General features: G+C 34.1%; 1 protein-coding gene across 1 annotated transcript in view; it reads left to right on the top strand.

Annotated features, from left to right (window-relative positions):
- Positions 1 to 23,247, top strand: part of KCNH7 (potassium voltage-gated channel subfamily H member 7) — a gene marked incomplete at both ends in the record, with an annotated part of 217,165 nt that overhangs the window by 170,075 nt on the left and 23,843 nt on the right. The window contains 4 exons of the mRNA XM_084289506.1: positions 5,808 to 6,207; positions 6,900 to 7,099; positions 17,452 to 17,704; positions 21,232 to 21,437. Coding sequence (XP_084145632.1) covers positions 5,808 to 6,207; positions 6,900 to 7,099; positions 17,452 to 17,704; positions 21,232 to 21,437 — 1,059 coding nt within the window. The remainder of the gene's footprint in view (positions 1 to 5,807; positions 6,208 to 6,899; positions 7,100 to 17,451; positions 17,705 to 21,231; positions 21,438 to 23,247) is intronic.

The following is a 23,247-nucleotide window of genomic DNA, read 5'->3' on the forward strand; positions in this document are numbered from 1 at the left end:
GACTGCTCTTTGGATCATCATCATACCCTAAAAATCATCCTACCACCCCTCCCCTGCTACAGAAATCCTTAACAGTACAGTGCCAGGTGCTAAACTGATGCTAAAGGGATAGCTTTAACATAAGATAATATTAAATATTAGTAGAAGACAGGTGCATTTCTACAGATGAGTAGCTAAATATCAAAACCGGGAATTATCAGAAATTATTGGACAAAGTAATCTCTCTTCAGTGATTTGTGGGGACAGGACAAGGGGTAATGGCCACAAAATTGAGCACAGGAAGTTCTGCACCAACATGAGAAAGAGCTTCATGGTGAGAGTGATGGAACACTGGAACAGGCTGCCCAGGGAGGTTGTGGAGTCTCCTGCTCTGTAGATATTCAAGGCCCATCTGGGCCAAGCTCCTACCTGGGAAGCCTGCTCTAAGGAACCTGCTTTGGCAGGGGGGTTGGACCCGATGATCTCTCGAGGTCCCTTCCAGCCCCTACAATTCTGTGATTCTATGATTCTGTAATGACATTTTCAGTATTTCAGATATAAGTAAATTAATTATTTATTCTCTCCAAACCTGTTAATTGAAGTTTCACTATTGGTAAAAAATAGTTTGTTTACCTAATCAGCAATGAAACTATACACATTATGACCAGTTCATCATGCCATAATGACTTCTCTCTCTCATTCATGGCATGAAATATGTCGATCACTTTTTCTAAGCCTTTACTTACTGCAGTTTTACTTCCTATATTGCTAACTATAATATTTCCACAGAAATCCTTTTTTGATAGTTTACTTAGAGGAAGCAAATGTAAAACTGTTAGAATGAAGCCTTTTTCATTTAATAGATTTTTTTGCTGTCATGAGGGTTATCTCTTTTATGAAATTGCTCTTTTTTGTTATCTAGAGATTCTTCAAATAAGATCTCCTATGAACAATTGTATTGAACAGTCTTTTTATTAAATAGCATAAGCTCCAAAGAGAGCTCTGTGTGTGCTCACCCAGCTTTAAAACACCTTGATATCAAACCAAGTCTAGAAAGGGCAGGAGATAATAATCCAAATACCACATGCGGCACTATCTGAATGCTTCCATTTGAGCTATACTTTGTCAGCCATAGGAAAGCAACAGAGCAAAACAGTTAACTTTCCAATTTCTAAAGTGAGAATTAATAGAATTTAAAATGAACTTTCTGTTTTAAAAGACTCTTAAAAGTATTATGGCTAGTAATAAACTACTGCCTTTTGTGTGTGCGTGTTTTAAATATTAAGTGACATTCCTGATTTTTATGAAGATAAAATAATGGATACATAGACTTTTTGCTTTATATTCTTTTGGTAGTTTATTTTTAATTACACTGGTCATCTCAGAGAAAAACGGATAAAGAAAAAAAATAGAAAACCAGAATTTCTTCCCTTTCATCTAGAACTTACTGCATTAAAACATACTGACAAATGATGGTAATGGTTTCAGCAACATAATTTTCATATTTTTTGTTTATTTGAGGTCAGATATAACACTCAGCTGAAATATGAAAACAAAAAAAAAAAAAAAAAAAAAAAAACAACTATGTAGGTTTTCACTTTTTTCTGTTTCTACAAATAATAGTGATTAAAACTATTTTACCACTAAACGCATCAACAGGAAAACTGCTGCCTTAGGACATAAAAATAAATACATTGAATACATTGATATATATTGGTATATCCAGTATACTCACAAAATGTAAGGGTGAAAGTGTCTTCTATTGGTAGCAATAGAACAAGAAAATAGGTGGGGTTTGGATGAAAGGGAGACATATAAATCAAACGTTCCTCTCTAAGTTTTGACGTCTTCACTTATATAGTGTATCTGATAAAGCAAAACAAAAAGAAAAGTCCAGCAGTCCTAGAATTGGAGACTGAACCTGAGAGTCCTAACTGCAGCACCACCGATCTTTAATATCTCCTTCCCCCATCACACAAAATGAAAAGCTAAATTCTGGAATGTGTTAGGGATTTGTATCGGAGAGAAAAGAGTTAACTGTACTTGATACTATACTACTCATGCTTCATAGATTTATTTGCAGTCTGCAAGAAGGGTAGAATGATGGTAATTGTTTTACCAAAAAATTTTAGGTGCAAGAAAATATTGAGAAACTGAGGACCTTATAATACCAGGAAGATGGAAAGAACCCTGGCAGATGAAATACCATGTAAGCAAGTGTACATTGGAAGAGACAGTTTGAGCTACTTGTACACATCAGTGGGTTATTTGGTTGGAAAAACAGACAAATAAGAGAGGGCATTAAAGATACATGCATTAATGATAATGGATGTTATGAAGAAAGAAAAAAAAATCTAGAGCAAAAGTAAGGATTTCTCCATCAGTGAGAAAGTCACCAATTGTAAATGACTTTTTGCAGAGAGGAGGTTCAGGCTAGGGTTCCTCCTAGGGAAAGGTTCTTCACCAAGAAAGTGTTCAGGCACTGGAACAGGCTCCCCAAGAAAGCGGTCACAGCAATGAGCCTGATGGAGTTCAGAAAGTGTTTGGACAACACTCTCAGACATGGGGCCTGATTTTTGGGTGGTCCTGTGTAGGGCAAGGAGCTGCACTCGATAATCCTTGTAAGTCTCTTCCAAATCGGGATATTCTATGATCACATGAAATGTCTTCTATGCTGTTATTTAACTCATGCAAAGAACCATGTAGATGTCAAAGAACCATTGTAGACATGATATATGGCTTTTATTTTTTATTTTTTGTACTATTACTAGAGTAAAAAAAAAAAAAAAATTTACACTAGGGGAAAAATATGTATTTATAAATTATTAACATTTGAAAAATGAGGAGCAGTTCCTCAGGCACATTATGTCTCTTTTACTGGGAGGTGTTCTGTTTGCATATTTATAGTGTCTGCACTATGAATACGTTCAATTATAGGGTCAAAATCTTTACTGTCTTTACTGTAAGTCTATACAGAGTCTGCAATTTAAAGTATTGTTCTTAACAAAGTTATTAAGAACAAAATATGGCACAAAGATGATCGTCTGGAGGAACATACGTGGATAAGGATTCTTTCATTTAGGACAATTTTGCTTTCAAGCCATTGCTGAAACAGTTATTACTTTGTGTGTCTTCTTAAAGAAGTTGTGTTATTTTCTCACTGCACAATAAAAAGATAAAGATTATATATTTTCACACCCTTCTGAAATTATCAGTTATTTTTCATTCCTTTTAAAAAATAAAAAATTAAAATTAAAAAGTGTTATACTCTTTTGGGGAACATTTATATGGAAGAGCTGCAGTTGTAACTGGAATGAAAATCGTTATAGAGAATTACTGCTATATACATATATACACTTCTAATCCAGGTCTCCATTCTGTACTGTAGCTGGAAAATATCAAAAAAAAAAAAAAAAAAAAAGTGTTTTGAAAGGACAGGTAGTGCAATAACCAAACAGGACAAAAATATCAAAATTAAGTTGCCTATATTGATTTAAAAAAAAATAGGTGAGCAGAATGGGATATGTAAACATAACATAAAAGAGCGCTGCTCTTTTTTACTTTTCTCAACAATTTGGTTTACTTGTGGTGAATAAGTAAATTTGAGAATCTACAACGTATCTTTCCACAGAATCTATTTAAAATTGATATTACCCTAAAATCTTCATCTTGGTAATAAATCTTACCAATAAAGAAAAAACTTCTTCAATGTCTGTAGGGGTTTTAGATTCTGAAAGCACTTAAACATATTCTGTGGTCTTAATGAATTCCAGTTTGTATATACAGTTAAGTGCCTTAGGTAAATGGAATGCTGTTTGCACTGAAACATATATTATACCAGGGGGAAATGAACCTTTTTCCATCTTTTAGCATTCCATATTCACAGTTTCAGTAGTTATGAAATTCTTATATACTTCCAGCCTACAGTAAATGTTGCTACTGAAAATAATAATAATAATAATAATAATTAAAAAAAAAAAAAAAAATCCTGATGCTGGGTATCCAGCAACCCTTGAACTTGTTCAAGTGATAAAGCCAGGTATGATGAAAACAGGGCAGCAAGCAATTCAGAGAACAGAGAATCATCAATCAGGTTGCTATTTACAGATGTTAATTGCTGGAACTGAATGGGTAAAGCAGACAGAGTGGGACTTCTGCCTCCTTGTGTGCCGTGCTAAGTGAAGTATTCCCAACACACCAAGGAAAATAAGCTGCATGAGGCATAGTTCTGACACCAAGTACGTCTGTCCCTGTGCAAATGACACATCAGAGGCAGACTGTACTTTGTGAACTCTACATCCACACTGAGAAGCGGACAGCATATAAAAGCACACCAAAAACTGTGGATCATGCTTACCACCTCTACTGTCAGCAGTATTTCAGAGTTTCTGCTGAGTTAAAGGAAGCACAAACTCATGATTGGTTTCTTGATAGTTTAAAACATATCTGGTTCCCTTCAGTGCTGATTTCACCCTGAAGACCTGGAGTTTGCTTGTGTTATACACCTCTGGCATACACCAGATCTCACACGGGTGCAGTATCTAAGCATGCAGCTGACATTGAGGCTACATAATATTAGCAAGTCTTATCTTAAGAACGTTGTCTTAACATAATTGTTGACTTGTTTGGGATTCACAATCTACCTACAGATCTTTTCAAGGGATGCTGTAAGAAAATGTTGCGTCTTGCATAGTGTAAAGATATAATTACATCTGTAATAGAATGGTTTCAACAGCCTCACTAGGACAAATATTATCTTTTTAAAAGTTTACTCTAGACATTAAGGGATCATAAATATTAAAGCCTGACCTACCTTACAAAAAAAGTACCTAATGATAATATTCACATGCTGAAGCTCAACTTAGGCATAGGTTTTTGAAGGATATGTGGTGTACCTGTCTATTGAGGTCACAATCAATAAAACAGCCTTCTTCATAGAAATTCCCTATGAAATTATTCTTTGTGATGTTAGGTTAACCAGAGTGTTACCCAGTTTTACTGTATATTATCCTCTTGCTCATTTACTCAAAAAATACAGACATGTATATTACATTGCACTTAATATACATGCATGTTAAAAAAGGAAGTAAAAATATTTTAAATGTATCTTGACACTTACTGTACTTTAATATATGCTTAGATTTAATGGTAAGAAAATGGTAAGGTTATTTTTGAAATACAGTAGTTATAATTTACAATGTTGTCAATGTCTTTTACAAGGAATTTAGAAGTATTGCAAAGTTTCACAGATTGATTTGAAAATTGTGAATTTACCTTACTAAGCATTGGATTTCTTTAGAAAGTTCAGAACCCCAAATGGACTGTAATCAATCATGATGCTGATCAGCATTTAAATCCTTGGAAAATATTCCTGTCCTATATCTGACCCATATTTTTTTTAAAAGGTGTAGTACTTTTATTATTGACCTCTACCACTACACCTGCAAGTTGCAGAATGAAGGATGTAGAGAACATTAACCTGGAGTGTGGCAACAGTAACCTTTCCATGATTTTCTTTGCATAATGGCTCATCCTTTTTTTGCCTGAATACAGTGTTCTGAGCATTACAGACAGAAACAATATTTGCAGAATAAGATATTTATTCTTTTGGGGTCATTTCTTCTCTATATTTTATCTTCTCTATATTTTATATTATTTATTAAGATATATTATTATATCTTATTCCAGAAATAATGGAATTTGCACTGGTTTATTCATGCCAACTAATTGTATGTTTGCTCACAGGGCAAACTTTTTCAATTTATATCTTTTTTTTTATATCTTTTTTTTTTTTATTTTGCTTTTTCAATTTATATCTTTTTTTACAGACAACAACATTAATAGGTCTTCTGAAGACAGCAAGACTGCTGCGTTTGGTGAGGGTAGCACGGAAATTGGACAGATATTCAGAATATGGTGCTGCAGTTCTGATGCTCCTTATGTGCATATTTGCACTAATTGCACACTGGCTTGCTTGCATTTGGTATGCCATTGGAAATGTAGAAAGACCTTACCTGGCACATAAGATTGGCTGGTTGGATTCTTTAGGAGAACAATTAGGAAAGCATTACAATAAGAGTGATGCAAGCTCTGGACCATCCATCAAGGACAAATATGTTACAGCACTTTATTTTACATTCAGCAGTCTGACAAGTGTAGGATTTGGAAATGTATCTCCAAACACCAACTCAGAGAAAATCTTCTCCATCTGTGTTATGTTGATTGGCTGTAAGTAGTTTATTATTATTACTATTATTATTGTTATTATTATTTCGTGGTGTTGAGCAAATAACTTAATGAAGTCTAAGCTAGTAAAATTATAAGCATGCAGCTGGAGAGGCAAACTCCTAAGGAAAGCAACTGTTATATGTGAAAATATGTTGTGATGACTCATGCAGTGTCAGGAAGCCTGAGGTATCAATGTTTCTTAGATTGTGCTGAACCAACTTAAAGCAGTTATTAGAAAAAAGCTACATTTTTTTGAGGTCTATGAGCATGTATCTAACTAACTGACTGTTTTTAAATATTCTTTTTAAACCTGGAGATATAAATTTATGTGTACTTTCTTACTTCTGCCCTTTGTTCTTAACTTTGTACTTAGCTTTAATTTCTAATTCTTACCTCTACCAAAGACTGTAAAATCAGATGAACTTAACTTACAACAATAAATTCAAGGCTACAAATCTCAAAAGAAAAATATTGCCATCTTGATTACTATTTAATATTTAAGCTTCTTCTGCAGAGTTGGTTCTGATATAATCAAATAAATAAAAAGCTTCAAGTAATTCAAATCCACATCTGAAAGTGTTACTAGTCTTCCCTGAGCTGTTCTGTCTACAACGTTCACTATTGTACACAGTTGCATCACCTGCAAAACCCAATGATAGAACTTAAGCACATTTTGTTTCTATTTAATCCAGCATTAATGTATGCTAGTATTTTTGGAAACGTATCTGCAATAATCCAAAGACTCTATTCGGGAACTGCACGGTATCACATGCAGATGCTGAGAGTAAAGGAGTTTATACGCTTTCATCAAATCCCTAATCCTCTGCGGCAGCGACTTGAGGAATACTTCCAGCATGCGTGGACGTACACCAATGGCATTGACATGAACATGGTATGTTTTTCCGGTTTTCAGGCATGGGTGCCGATAAATGGATGTGAATTTAGAAAGTGATCGTGAGTCTTCATTATTTATAACTTTAACAGTATGAGTTTTAGAAGATGTATATACAGCAATTATTGAAAATCAAGCCATTTCAAAGTTGGCATTAAAACATTTAGGTGCTTAGATTATTACAAGCTATAGCAGAAATCTGAACTCTTATAGTGCATAGGAAAATGAGAATTGCAATGGACTATTATAACCTTAAGATAAGGAAAAAGAAAAAAAAAAAAGTGGTCTTGCTGCATACATAGGTGATTCAGAAATTTGTTTGTTCTTTGGTCTGATTTTCCACTACCAGTATAGAACAAGAATACCTTTATTGGTATCTACAGCATTACCCTTGTAGAAAGCCCGCAGCCATCAACACCTTTACAAAATCCTACCATGTAATTTATGTCAGGTAAATTGGCGGTGGATGGAAGAAAGGATCAGGCAGATGGGTCAACTGCTCTTTTCGAGAGAAATACTCTGATCATCCAAACACTCCAAACAGTAGCTTGCTTGTATTCATAACCACGTAATTTTGTACTGAAAGTCAACACAATACTACTAATCATTCAGGAATCCACAGAACCTCATTTCTAGGAAATGGCAAGGTACAAGACTTTCTGTTCCTGAGGTCTGATTTTAGGGATTGATTAAAAAAGGGATTGATTAAAAAACCTGCAAATGCTCCTTATGTAGAAATATTTGGCCAGCTAAAAAACAATAACAATTTTCTAATGAGCAAAAGTAAGCATCTATATTTCTAGTTTGTTTTCTGAAGATAGCAGCTATTTTTCTGAAAAGTTGACTGAGTTTAGAAGACACTGAGAGAACTGAGCATCATAAGTATCTGTGAATCCATGTCTCTGGAGGAATACTTTCCAGAGCTTTTCTGAGTTAAAAAGGACTTTGCAGAGCTCTCCAAAAAGTTGGTAAAACCAATAAAACTCTATAAATTCTGGTGACAATTTAACTAGAAATCAACCTTGCAAATTTTGACAAATTCAAACAGCTTCCGTGTGGCATCCATACACACATTTGTGAATAAGACTGTTAAAGTGGTATACTTTTCTGCTGTAAGCAGAAACTATAGTCTTGGTTTAAAGCTTTTATAAAGCCGAATCAATGACAGCCTGAGTTTATGGTTACCATTAAGTAAAGCAGATCTTAAAAGTAAGACAGGAGCTTAAATATATTGGGCTTCACCTCCCACTTCCACAAGTGTCCCAGTGTCCCCCCCAGAGGGATATTATGTCCAGCTCAGAGTAAGGATATTTGTATAAGCCTCTGCTGGGGATTACTGCAGTGAATGGCAGCAACAGTAGCTTCATCCTACATAGCACTGAAAGGCCTTAATTCCCTCCAATGGCAATGGGAGTATGGGATACTCAGCACTTTGTAGGATCAGGCCCTTAAGCTGCAGGTGGGTGCAGCCTAAGCCTAAAGTAGTTTATTGAATTATTTCTGAAGATATTACAAAATCATGTATGCCTTAACTAATTCATTACCACTAATGGATGTACAAACACCTGTTTCACATGAAATAGTAACTAAAACTGGATGTTGTCAGGTTAAACTTTGCATAATGCAGGAACTGGTGTAATGGAAATAGTCTTGGATTTGTCATTAATGTGAAAGACTAACTAAATGGATTTAATAGCCCATATTCTGAAATATGATTGTGAGGCAATATGGAGGCTTTTCTTTTTTTTTTTTTTAATAAAATGTGGGAAAAAAAATCAAGTTTAGCATCTTGTTATGTTTTATCTCTTGCTGAGTTCACAATTCTAACCCTCAGGTTTTATGGCACTTAATTTTCATAAAATGTGAGTTTGAATATATTACACTTGGTGCAAGGATAATATGACAATTGTTTGATTTACCTTGTACTTATGAAAGATTTATCTCTTTCCTGTCTGCTTCATACCTAAATATATGGAATAACACCACCCACTGGTAAGAGCAGGAGGTATTTATATCAAATTTAATTCCAGTATAAAGTGTGGAGAATATCCATGTTATCTGTTGGGTTTAGAGCTTGTTCAATGCTTTCTAATTTTATTTTATTTTTATTTATTTTTTTTGCATGATGAAGGGGTAGTTAGCGAAGGGATATAATCCAAGTGGAATCAGATGTGGGGCAAAATGGCTACTAAAATTAGGAATTAAGAAATGCTAATCTAACCACATTTATTAATCACTGTTTTACCCCACAACTCAAATCATGCTTTTCTGCCCAAAAAAGGTCATGTGCATATTGGTTTGCATTAGATAGTTGCTCTGTAGGAATGTCACTGACAAAGTTGCCATGCTGATCATTCTGCATTATCCTTTGTGTGAATGCTCTTAGTTCTGACCATATATGCATGTTAGCACAAGCATCAATGAAGTTTTCTCGGCTATAAGCCATGTGCATATGAATGGACTTGCATGTGGTATTGAGAACCTAATTTTGCATGAAATATTTGCATTTACACACCAAAGGGCTAATACTGCCCTCAGACAAATGTGTTTGACTCCTGTTGATATTTACTAGGAGTTTTTTACAAATATCTGAAGGCAGAATTTGATCCAATCTTTCATTTCATTTCATTACTGAAAATTGAGTAAAATTAGAAAACTCAATCCTCTTTCTCCTTTGAAATATGAAATGCATGAATAACTTACTATATATATATGTACAGACCATGTATACACATACACATATATATATGAAAATAATACTAGAAACCATGTTTCAAAAGATGCTTTTAATTGTCATCAGTAGTATACATAAGAAATCAGGAAATGTGGAAAAAATATAAATTCAGGAATAATACTGTATTAAGACTACATAGCCGTGTTTTCTTAAACAAAGTCCTACACTTTACACTGAAAATCAGAAGATAATATATTTTTTTTATTTGAAATGGTTAAACTTAAAAGTAGCTTCAAAAATTTGCTGTTGAAATATCCTGAGAACATTGCTTATTTGTACATTTGTTCCCCTCCACTTCATTTCTACATCTCTTTGATTATGTTTCATTGCATAATGTATTTTGATAAAAAACAGTTCCACATAATTATGCATGGACTGGATAAACAGGATTTGGGATTTATTTTAATCTGGATAAAAATCTTGAGTCTACAGAATAAGCATAATTTAAATCATATCCCTGTGGTATACACTGGCAAAGTTAAATTCCAATAAAATTATTTACAGTGTATATTGTTTTGTGAAATATCTCACCAGTCTCAAAGATTCAATTACTTTTCTTTTTTTTAAATTATCCTGTTCTGTTTTTCCTAAATTCTCTTTGCCTTCTTTTCCCTACTTCATTCCAGCATTATCAGTCCAGCACTGATAATAGCATGCCTGTGAAGCTTTCTTTAAAAAGATAACATATTTAGTGTTTGAGATCCTTTTTTAAGTTATGCATGTATTTTTTATAAACTCCCCCTTTCTTTCCATGGATCTTCTGTGCATCAGAATAGCTTTATTGGTTTATTTTACCTTAAATAAAATAAAATAAAATTAAATTAAATTAAATTAAAAAGTTCAAAGTAAATAATTGGGACAAGTTTAGAAAGTGTTTAGCCAAATGTAAGTTAATTAAAATTTTGGATGCAGGACAGATACGTTTTTGGTTTGGGCTTTGGTAGTATGAAAGGAGAGAGCAAGTCAATATTTTTACGTATAAATTTATGGAACCTTTCTCTAGCAAGCATCCAGGCAAATGGTTGTTTTTATACTTGTAACTAGTTGTGGCTTCAGCGATTAAACAAGTACAGCAGAACACACAGCTATCTTGAAAGTTCAGAACCAGCAATGCCACTTTATCAAATAAAGGCAGGTTCATCATTGCTTTGGTAAGGCTTCTTTTGTAAGAAATTGGACACTGGTCACTGAAACCACTATACTTTGTAATTCTTGCTTTTGCCACTACTGGTCTTAAGACCAAAACAAATCTACCAATACAACTACTGCCAGCAGTATCTTTGAAACAGAAAGACAGGAAAGTAAACTAAAATTTCAAAAATAGCAATGTTGCTTATAACATCAGAAGAGTAATCCAAATTAGAAGTGTTTGGAACAAAAACTAATTGGTTACACAGAGGGAATATGTAATCATGATGAAAAGTGGTACTGTTACTTCCCTCTATGTCATGGAAATCATACAACATAAGCTTTCCAAAAAGTACCTTAGATATGAGGTATGTAAAGCTGTTCATTTATGTAAAGCTGTTCTTTATTTTTCTGTAACAAGACTACTTAAAAACATGCATGACTACATTTAATCAAGTTATGGGAAAGAAGATCTCATATAAACAATATGAGGTTCAAGAATGTCAATCTATTTGCAAAGTGATCTTTTATCAGTTTCTCTCTGAATGGCTTGGTCTAACATCTCAAAACAAGAGCAATTAATAATTTTCCAACTATCATCACCATATTTTTGGAAATGTGTGGATCTAGCCTACTTCCAGCTTGTGCAGACATTCACCTTTTGTTTGATTAAAAAGTCAACTTCTGAGGAAGCTGAAATCATTTTCTGTCCTCTTTATCCAGCAATATAACATCTCAGAAATCACCTTTCAGATGTACTCAGAAAGTTTGGTAAGATAAAGAATGATCCACTGCAGCTCCAATAATTTCACACAAATCTCTTTCATGGCAATAAGTGAAAGCAGAAGAAACTAATTCTTGATAAGGTTGTCAGCCATCAAATCTCATTGAAAAGTGAATTAGTACATCATCACAACTTCTCTTCTCTCTCGACTGTTGTAAGGACCTACTTCATATCCTGCCAAAACAAAACAAACAAACAAACAAAAAAAAGATTCTGACTCTGCAATATTTTCTGGTACAAAGAAGAGTCATAAGAAATAATTCTTATTCTTTGTAGGAGTCCAAGAGCTGCTGAAACAGAATTATCACCACCTGTGACCTTGTTTATTCTTTTCTAAATGGTGAAAGCCCTTGGAAATACTTCAGCCTTCTGCTTATAGAAATACTTGATTTCTGTAATTAGCTATCACAGAAATAGTAAATTATCCCTAGAAATACTAGGGATAATAATTCAACCAGGTTGAATTACATAAAGGCTTTGCCTAGATGAAGCTGCTATTAAAATCTGAAAGTCATATCTTTATAACAGAACTAAACCCTGCACTACTCTTTCCCTCTTGGGGGGACAGACACTAGAGGACAGAGATCCTAATTCAAAATCTATACAATTTTTCCAGCTAAAGAGATTCAGATAATACTAATATGAGGTGGGAGAAAGACAAAAACTGGAGACATAGGTTATTTCACCAAATGTAATAATTAGTATCAATTAATTTCACTCGTTCTTACAGAACACACCAAAAAAAAAAAACGTTAATTTTGAATATAAATCCTCATTAAAATGAACTCTCCAAGTCATGGGTTTGTTCCCTGTAAGTAGCTCAAAATTTCTTCTTCAGACTGTTCAGGAGCTTAATTCAGCTGTAAGTGGCACCAGCGTCCTGAGATTTGTATTATGCAGATGGGATCTAAATAGAGAACAAATTATGTGTGGTTGAAGACAGAAAGTATCTTTATTCCAGCTTCTTTGCACCTTTAGCTGTTCAATTTTTTGGCAGGTTAGTTTTTGGTTGGAATAGTTTCCCAAACCATTTCAACATAGGGCAGTAATAAAGAGGTAATGTGGGGAAGGACCAGGGTTTCAGTTTATTCCATTTTAAATTGTCATCTGAACTTGAGAGTCTAACTTTATCCTTCTGTATATGTGCTGGGTTCTTGCCCACTCATAAGTCTGGCTTTGATCCTAGGAGAAGAAAAACTTAGCCCAAATGAGTTTCAACAGGCCCCAAACAGACCCACGACATTTTTTTCTCTTTTGCCCTCTTTAACTGCTTCCTGGCATTTAATGTTTGATCCTACCTATGTATCAACAGAGGAAATGGGTGACAGATGAAGATTATATGCAGAGTTCAAGAAATATCTTTGACTACTGGACTGCAGGGTCTGGAGCATCTCCAATATTAGCAAAGGCTGAGACAGCTTGGACTGCTCAACCTGGAGAAGTCTCAGGGGGGTCTTATTCATTTGCATAAATGCCTTAAGGAAGGGTGCAAACAAGATGGATCCAGCCTCATTTCAGTGGTGCCCAGTGGACAAGAGGCAATGGGCACAAACTGAAACACAATGTTCTGTCAGAACAACAGGAAGCAGGTTTTATTACTGAGAGTAACTTGAGTGCTGGCACAGGTTTCCCAGAGAGGTTGCAGAGTCTCCATCCTTGGAGAGATTCAAAAGCTGTCTAGAAATGGTCCTAGGCAATCTGCTGGGGCAGGGGCAAATGACATCCAGAGCTCCCTTCCAACCTCAAACATTCTGTGATCCTGTTGATATAGGATGTGATGATATTTTGATGTTTAATGATGAGTATTGTAGTTAAGATTCTGATTTACTTCTCCTTTGATGTTGTCTAAATATTTTCTGTGGGACAATACCTGTTCCAGAACTGAGGAGAGAAAAATATAAAAATTGTCATGAGTCTTATATTTTGCCAGAAACATTTGCTAGTTGTCTGAGGTTAATATATATAAATGTTTCTAATTCTGGTGTCACAAATGTGTCTGATACACGTGTGCGTGATATTTAATTGTCATCTTCTAAAAGAATACTTGATGCAGCTGGATTCCCTCTTCACATATAAAAGACTACGTTCCTCAAGGCAACATGAATCATGTCCCTACTATCATCTCTAAATTTCAATTGTTAATTCCACATTAAATGTTTTATTTACTTCTCAGTGATACTTTTATCCTCTCTAAGCATGCCAAATAGATAAACCAACATTATTTGACATGGAATAAGTTTCATTTCATAAAGGAAGAGGCAACTGAACTTGGACTCCACAACTATCAAAGAGAAACAACTGGAGCCTTTGGTCACAGCATTATTTTATTTTATTTTATTTTATTTTATTTTATTTTATTTTATTTTATTTTATTTTATTTTATTTGGTGAGCGGTGGTTTGAGAATGTTTTCCTTCTTTGTTAAATTTCTTTTTAGAACATCTGAGTATCTTCAGTTATGCATGAATTCTGATTCTAATCATGAGAATCTAAGACTTTCCTCACCAGGGCAAGATGGAACCACTGTTAAGGTGATATTGACTGTAACAACAGACACATGGCAAGAAAGAATGGAGCAACTGAAACCTAAACTTGTATAAATCTTTATTCAAATGATTTATTTATTTTGGATTCATCATTGAGAATAATGTTATTTAAAGTGAAATTTCTTGCTTTATAATTTTCAAAATTTTAAATTCTTATTTTTTATCACTTAGTCCTGCATTCATATAATTTCACGATTATTTTGGCTTTTTTTTTTTTTTTTATAGTGTGTATTAAATTTTTCTTGCTACACTGGAATATGACTTAAACATGTTTTAAAATTCAAAAAGCTTGCAACAAATAAAGAGAAGTGAAATACAGTATTTAGCTTTGCATTATTTTTAAGACAATCTCATGATTTTGAAGAATGGGTGGACAATTTTCTAATATTTAGAGTTGTCAGCATGTACACATGATATACTGATGTTGATTCCCACATTGTTAGAACATGATTTTTTATGCAATTTTTCCTGCTGTACACAGACAAAGATATTTCTGAGAATCAGATAATTCCTTATTAACACAAGCTAAAATTGGTTAATAAGATTTTTTTTTCTCAAAGTAATGAAAATGAATATTGGTAATGTACAAGGCTTGGATTGATAAGAAGTTGTCAGTACTGCACAACATAAAATTTAGTTTGGAAACATCTTATTGTATATATCATCAGCTATGGTACTTGGATTCAATACATCACTGCATACTATGTGAGCAATATGGTAAGCTCCTTTTAGTAATGTAGTATATAGCAATGTTTTAACAAATTTATCTTCAAAACAGCTTTTTCTTGCATTTCCAAGCTTATGTTAATAGAGTAATCTCCAAAACTCCATTGAAAATTAATGTTGTTTGGGTGGCTGTCACCATTCCAAACATTTGACAGTTGTAGTATTAAGGAGTAAATGTGCTTCCTCTCTGATGTATAGACTGTTATATACACTGTTCTAGAGTGTAAGCTCCATGGAGCAGGGACTTTTTCAAGCATAAACAGAGGATAGTATCTTTCAGATGTTATTGGTATTTAAGTAACTATTAACTAATATGCGATGATTTTAGAACAGTTTCATATTAAGCATAAATTAGTTATGAAAATAATTGTTTCTTAAAGATATCGCCAAAGTATCTTCAGAAATATAAACCAACACACATGGTCTGCATGGTTTTTGCTTAATGGTAAAGTGCAATCCCTTGATAAATGAGATAAACAGAAGCTGATGTGAAAAATTAATACAACTTATCCTAAACTGAGTTCCTAACAATTCAAATACCATTTCTTGTAAGTATCTCTGAATAGAAAATGCATTTCCTATTTTACATCCTATAAAAACGGAGCTCTTCCAAATGATATTCAGATAGGGTTATAAGAAAATAAATAAATAATTCAGAATAGGTCTTTTTTACTGACATGGCTTGAGAATAATTTCAAAATAAACACCTGCAAATTTTCCCCAGTTGTCTCATTGACCAGACAAATTTAGTTATCAGTTTCTCGTTATCATTCAGTAAATAAATTGCTACAATCTACAATATTTTTATGCAAATGTAAGTACATTAAAATTAACAGAGTAATTCCATACTAATATATTTCTAGTAGTGTAAGAGATATCGAAAACAGAATGGTAACATAGAAGCTTTTCATTTATCATGTTTTCTTTTCCTTATTGTTGTTGAATGCTGGCTTTTTCTGAGGATGTATTAATTTCATGTGATAATGCCCTATGACTCACAAAAGTTTTGTATGTATGTATGTTATAACATTGTGTTTGTTATTTCACAGCATTGACTTCCCTTAGCAATCATAGAAACATTTTAAACTCAGTTAAAGGTACTAATATTTCATTTATAAATCATAGCTTGGCTTGCGTGGACAAAAGCCACATATCAGAAATGTATTCATCTTCTCCATTAGCAAGAGATGTTAATATATTTATGCAAGAAGAGTGAATGCACAGACCTTTATTGTGCTGAAGTAAGAACAAATATAGCAACAAATTAATGTATCTTGTATATATCTTTTTTCTGTGCAGGATACATGGTAAACAGAAATGAATTGATAATCTGCTTTAATAACAAAAAGTCACATCCTGTTCACATTATTCATGACTGGTAGCATCAGTTCATGTTCTGTCCTTAGAAATATGCAACAGATATAGCCTGTCCCATTGTACTTCCAGGGTAAGCATATGACCCATTATCACTGAGAAAGACAATAAGATTTAAATGACAGAAAGGGTGGTACGTAATAATGTGTCAGCACCATTTCTGAACAGAGAACATAGAGTCGTGAGGTGGGCAGCACTCCCATAGAAGTCATTTGCAGAAATGTTCATTGACTCTAAAAGAAACAGAGGTAAGCTTTTCTAAATTGTTTAGGATCATTTCAGACATAATGACAACCTTGCAAATAGGTTACTTTTTTTCTTCTAAACAAAATTAGCATGTTACCATGGTACCCAAGAGGAAGCCTGTGGTTCTACTTCAGGCAAATTCCCATTGTTGTAGAGATGAACAAGGACCATAGCAACTAGCCCTGTTGTTCAAAGAATTATTCATCTGCCTATGTAAATCTGTTTAACATCATTGTTTCAGTGACATGTTTTTTTCTGATAAAAATACACATTATACACTTACAAACAGAATATATTTAACATGAAAATTTCATTAAAATTCCCCCTTCTGAAAAAAAAAATCTCAGATCTCATTCAGATAGCTTTTCACAGGTAGATTTTATAAATAACATAGTTTTAGCAACAAAATAACATAGTTTTAGCAACAAAATCATCTTATATTAAAAGTATTACTTTTATAGATGATAAAAAGGAACTAGATACATACAGTCTGAATAGGTGAAATACTTATTATTTGCTATTTTACTGCTGTATATTCATTCATACATATCTTGATACCATTTTTTGCAATGAAATAAATCTTAATAATGAATTTAGGAATCACTACTTTTTGAACTCTATTAACATTCATAACATGTAACTTTTGGAATATAGATTACACTATGCACTTGTTGAATTGTAATACTCCGACAGCCCTTAAGAGCCACCTCTATTTGTATGCCACTTCTTTCCTCCTATCCAGGAAGAAAACATAAACAATTATATAACACAGCTTTCAGAGCATCTATATGAAATCCTTATGCTTGCCTTTCCAGGTCCTGAAGGGGTTTCCAGAATGCTTACAAGCTGACATTTGTCTGCACCTCAACCAAAATTTGCTCCAGAATTGCAAAGCTTTCCGAGGGGCCAGTAAAGGCTGTCTTCGAGCTTTGGCTATGAAATTTAAGACAACACATGCACCTCCTGGAGACACGCTAGTGCACTGTGGAGATGTTCTCACTGCTCTTTATTTTGTGTCAAGAGGCTCCATTGAAATCCTTAAGAGTGACATTGTTGTAGCCATTCTTGGTAAGTAGATTACTGCAATGCATGTTAAAAGTCAGGGGACTGAAAAGAAACATTTGTTGTTTCTGGGATAGGAAATTTGTGAATGTCACTGTTATTTAAAATTAAGCAGAGAAATAATTTAAGGAGCAAAGTCTACATCACTCCAATAATCCATGTGCACCAAAGAGCTCCAGTCATTTGAAAATCTAGAATATAAGAGCAGGAGTGAGTCACATTTATCCTTAGGTAAATGGTGAGATGCAAGTTGAGACAAGCTGATGTCAAGTTACTCCAGTTCTGATTATGCTGCATCAGCCAAAGTTTTTGATATCCTTTTCTTGAACAGTGTATGAGGGTACTGAGGCCCATAGACTCACTATATGTAGAAACACATGTACATGTATCTAATTTAAGCAGTGTCTTCTAGAAGTTTTCAGAAATGTCTGCTTCTATCCCCTGAGCATATAGAAAAGGAAGAGAGTACCAGATTAATCTGATCGAGACTGATACCTAAGTGTAATAACACTAGAAATTTCCCTTGTATTTCTTATCAACATGTTCTTGTTTGTATTGAATGGGGCGTTATTTGTTCTCTTTACCAATGAAGTTTGTCTCAGAACAATGTTCAGTCCAGCTTACCTACAGCTGGTGATGACTCTTATGTGGAACCAATAAGATATATTAGGTATAGTATTTTAAAAAGAAAAATAACTAAAACTCTACCTAAATAAAACTACTGATTTGTTTCTTCAATTTAGAATCAGGTAATAAGAATGCAAGGAACATCTGAACAGATATATAAGGTGGTGGAGTCACTGTCTCTGGGAATGTTTACAGAAAGGTTGGACATGATGCTTAGGTACATCATCTAGTGGTAGGGGGATGGTTGGACCAGATGATCTTAAAGGTCTTTTCCAACCTTAATGATTCTGTGATTTTGCTACAATGAAGTAGATGAAGCAAAATGTGGACTGGTAGCAGTATGTTGCTATTAATTCACTTGTGACTGTTTTTCTGCTAGTGCTTTTGCAGAGTGGATACCTGAACAGAAATACAAAGGCCTGCCTGCAGCAATCCTTCCCTATGTTTAGATAGAGTTATCAAGAGAATTTGTCATCTCATGCTATTGCATTTCATCAGCTGGGCCAGCTTTAGGCACAAGCAAATTAGGGACCATGCAAGTATAACACTGTGAGATTTTTACTCACTTGTCTTCCCCAGATTCTGAACAGCATGATTCACTGAGGACTTCCTCTCTTACATCAAATACATGTACATTTCTATAGCTCTCACAATCAATGAAGAAAAACTGACAAGTTTACAAACTCATGAATTTCTTACTGGACCAAAGATGCAGACTGAGTTTTGTGTGTTATACACATCAGATCCTTGTGCTCCTCTCACCCTGCAGCAGAACACCAGCAGTGCAATGCCACTGCATCTCTTCCACTCTAAGATTCCTCACACCAGGGTCTGCAGGCCAGTGGTCTGCTCCCCCAGGTAATGGGAGTCCAGAGTGGAAGAGACAGTCATGCACAACTGCAGCCAAAAAGAGCTGCGCTATAGTCCCACATCAGTTACATGGCCCATGAGGCAAAAGCCTGCCTGATAGCTGGCTCTAGTCAATGAGATTGTGGTATTCTGAAGAACCTGTTTTTATAAAAAAAATAAGTGTCCTGCAACACAATCTCACCAAAACCTAACAAAGGTTCTCAATACTTAGCCAAACATTTTCAGTTATTTCCTCATCTAAGGACATAAAAACCTCTCAATTCTTTATTCTCCAGGTTGAAAAACTTCAGTCCATAGCACAGTTGACATTTCCACCCTGAATAAGTACTCCAACTTCATCACAGAAGTCAGAGGTTCTGAAAAACTTTGGGTTTATCCATCAGTTTTCCTCAACTCCTCAGCATTATCTGATGCTGCTAAGGTCTTACCAGTACTGACCTGACAGCAGTAACTCTGTGCCAAGACTCAGTGTCCTTAGGAAAAATGATTTCTATAGGCCTCATAGAATCTACCACCTCTTTCAGCTTTGCAGACAAGATATTAAAATACTGTGATTGTGTCAATGTAGTCATATTACAGAGAAGGAATTGTATGTCTTGGATAGGGACCTCTCCATTCATAAATATTAAGACCAGAAGGACTATTAGGTTATGTTGGCTAACTTCTGCTACATCATAAACTCCTTTTACATTTCATATCTTTAACTATCTTTTGTGTCTAATGAGCTGTTTGATGAAAGCATGATGTTGAGAAAAGAAATGAATTTTGATCTGAAGAAATAATAAGATGAAAAAGCAATCATTTTTCTTTGCAGTTTATTTCCAGAGTGAATCATTTTATTGTTAAAAATACATGCTTTATTTCCAATAGAAAATTGTCTTGCTTCAATTTCTTTCCATTGGTTCTTGCTTTGCATTCCTCATTATATTCTAGACTCATTTACTACTGAGTAATTTTTCCTCTCCATAAGGATATATGCAATATAATCAAGTTACCTCTTTAATCTTCCTGTTGAGAAACTAAATAGACCATGCTCTTTAAGAGCAACTCTACCCTTTAATTATTTTTTGAATCTCTTAGCTACTTGCTCACCTTGCTCACCCAGTTCTCAGTGCCCTTAAAAAAAAGAGAGAAACAAGAGCTACTTGCAGTAATCCAATACCCAGTATAAAAAAACACAGATGTTTATCAGAGAAGCAAAATCACCTGCACCCTTTCTCAGCAGCCTACTATTGCTCAGTTGCTAAATTGCTATGACCGGTATTCTTTTCCATAAGTGCTTTCCTAGATACACAACCTCACCTCCATTTTGCAGGTATGCCCTGCAAACCTTAATTTAAAGCATATTTTGAACTAGTCTGTGATTGCTTTGCATTTATGACAATTAGCTGAAGATTTGGGGAAAACAAGCAACTAAATAGAGATGACAATTTCAGCAAACAGGTAGTGCAAATGTGTCAACATTGATGGAAGAATTGTAATAGTACCAAAACAGAAGCAGCTATGTTTAAAGACCTTCTTGAAAATAGCTTCTGCATTTTGGAAGCTTTGCATTCCCTCTAAATATATATATATATAAGAACTAGTAAATTTCTACTAAAATATATTTCTAATAAAGTATGTTTCTTCATGTACATTTAACAAAATGAGATTCTAGGCCAGACAGGTCCTGGACTCTACTGAAAGTCAGAAATTATAAACTTTGTCATCATATGATTTAAATACATTAAGTTTTTCTTAGGAAGAACAAAGGAAGCTTCTTTAATCATTCTATTTTGACAGAACTGAAGGAAAACTGTGATGAAACTAGATTTTCCTTTCACTTAGTCCATTTATATGCCTGCATAATTTCATTGAGTTTACTTTTACTATTGAATACTTTTGATTTAAACCAACATACATGCAATGGTACTGAGATTGTATCACTTCATGTAAAATTAAGTATTCTACACTGTTATCAAAAAGAAATACATCATCCAATTTAATGGGTTATTCATGTTTAAAATAATCCTCTATATCTGATTTTCTTTCTGCAGGAAAAAATGATATTTTTGGAGAGATGGTACATCTTTATGCAAAACCAGGAAAGTCAAATGCAGATGTGAGAGCTTTAACATACTGTGACTTGCATAAGATACAGCGAGAAGATCTACTAGAAGTTTTGGATATGTACCCTGAATTCTCTGATCTCTTCCTCACCAACCTAGAACTGACTTTTAATTTGAGAGATGAAACTGCAAAGGTACATAAAATAAGTTTTTTGTTTGTTTGTTTGTTTTTGTTTTGTTTTTCTTAGTATTGGGCAGAATCTATGCCACAGTAACAAAACTTGAAAATAGCAACTGAAAAACTGAGTTTAGCAAAACCAAAAGCTAAAAGCCTGAGGCTAAATCCTATTTTTAAAAAAACACGCTCACCTGATTGCTCCTACTGAAGTCAGTAATACTCAGAAGAAGTCAATGAAATGATCCAGATGATGTTAATCTAACAGGATTTGATTCTATATTTAAATAGTATTAAAATTTTAGCCAGGGGGATTTTGGATTTTTTGTTAAAGCCATGGAAAGTATGTTTTTCCAGTGAACATGACTATAGCCTGGGTCACTACAAGGGGGACTTTTGACACTAAATATAATTGTATCACCATGAAATAAATATAAATCAGATTATCCAGATTCATTCTGTGCCTAATAATACAAAAAAATTAACTGCCTTTCAAACATGAATTGTTAATTCTCTTAACTTAAGTGCACCCTACTTCCTGGGAGACTAAAGGTGTACAAGGGACTTTTTAAAATTTCATTCACTCCAGATTTACAGGGGTTTCTTGGTCTCTTTTTCCTACAGTGACTCTCCTAAGTGTTTCCTCATACCATGATGAGGGGGTTAGGCTGGGAAATTGGGAAAATAGGAGGAAGTTTGAGCAGAAAACAGGAGAGGCTTCTGGGGCTCTAGAAAGTTTTCCCCAGAAAGTTGTAGGGTACACTAGCACTGACCACCAAATATGGACTAAACTGCCCACAGAATGGCCAGCTTACATTTCATTATTTATGAGACACTGCCATTTAGTGTTTTGTTTGTTTGTTTGTTTGTTTTTACCATACTTTAAAGGAGAAACAGGAATTCAGTGAGAAGCAGCTAGCAGAATTTGGCCTCAAAGGCTGTCTGAAAATCACAGAGACAAAGAACTCCAAGTTTTCAGTTAGAAATGACAGGAACTTCTTTGCTAATCACATGTTGATCTTTAGTTTAAAATTTTTAAATAAAAATAACTTCCAAAAAGAAATGTCATTTCTTTTCTTTTTATGCTGAGCCTTTTTTTTTTTCCATAAAAGATTGTTCTGAAAATCTGAAAAAAATACCAATCCTATTCTTTATTTTGAAACGTATCATTTTGTGTTTATTGAAAAGGTCATCATTATTAATTACATGTGAAATACAATACAATGAACTTACAGTCTAGTGATAAATTTAAGTTAACTGAAGGTCCACATATTTGAAAGGTTTCTTGAAGATAAATTCACATTAATGACTTTGGTCTTCTTAGCAATTATTTCCTGCAATTACTTTGCCATCAATGTTTTATCATTTTTTCTTTAGATCTGAGCAAATTGAAACAAATCACATTGCATTGTGATGTAGAAGAGACAAAGAAAGTTCTTGCTGGTCACATCTCTTAGAAATTTTTCAGATATTATTTCTTACTGCTGTACTAGCCACTAAGAAAAAAATCACTAGATTTCACAGAGACAGGAAGGACATGTTCATCCATGCCTCTGAGCCTGCAGAGTAACAGTTTTCTCTAGCAATTCCACTTGCATCCCACTGTCACAATCCAGAAAATCATCCCCAAAAGAAGTAATGAACACATTCTAATCTTCAAAACATCACTCATATCCAGATTTGTTATCTGAATAATAGGTGCTTCTGCCTAAGCTTCTGCTTCTGTCCTCTTATTTATATAAAGTGCCTTTTTCCTTCTGCAGTTATTCTACCAGTGAGACACCACTTAGACACCTTACCGACCAGGTTTACAATGAAAGGAATAGAGA

This window comes from Netta rufina, assembly GCF_964035555.1.
Source record: "Netta rufina genome assembly, chromosome: 6".
NCBI lineage: Eukaryota > Metazoa > Chordata > Aves > Anseriformes > Anatidae > Netta > Netta rufina.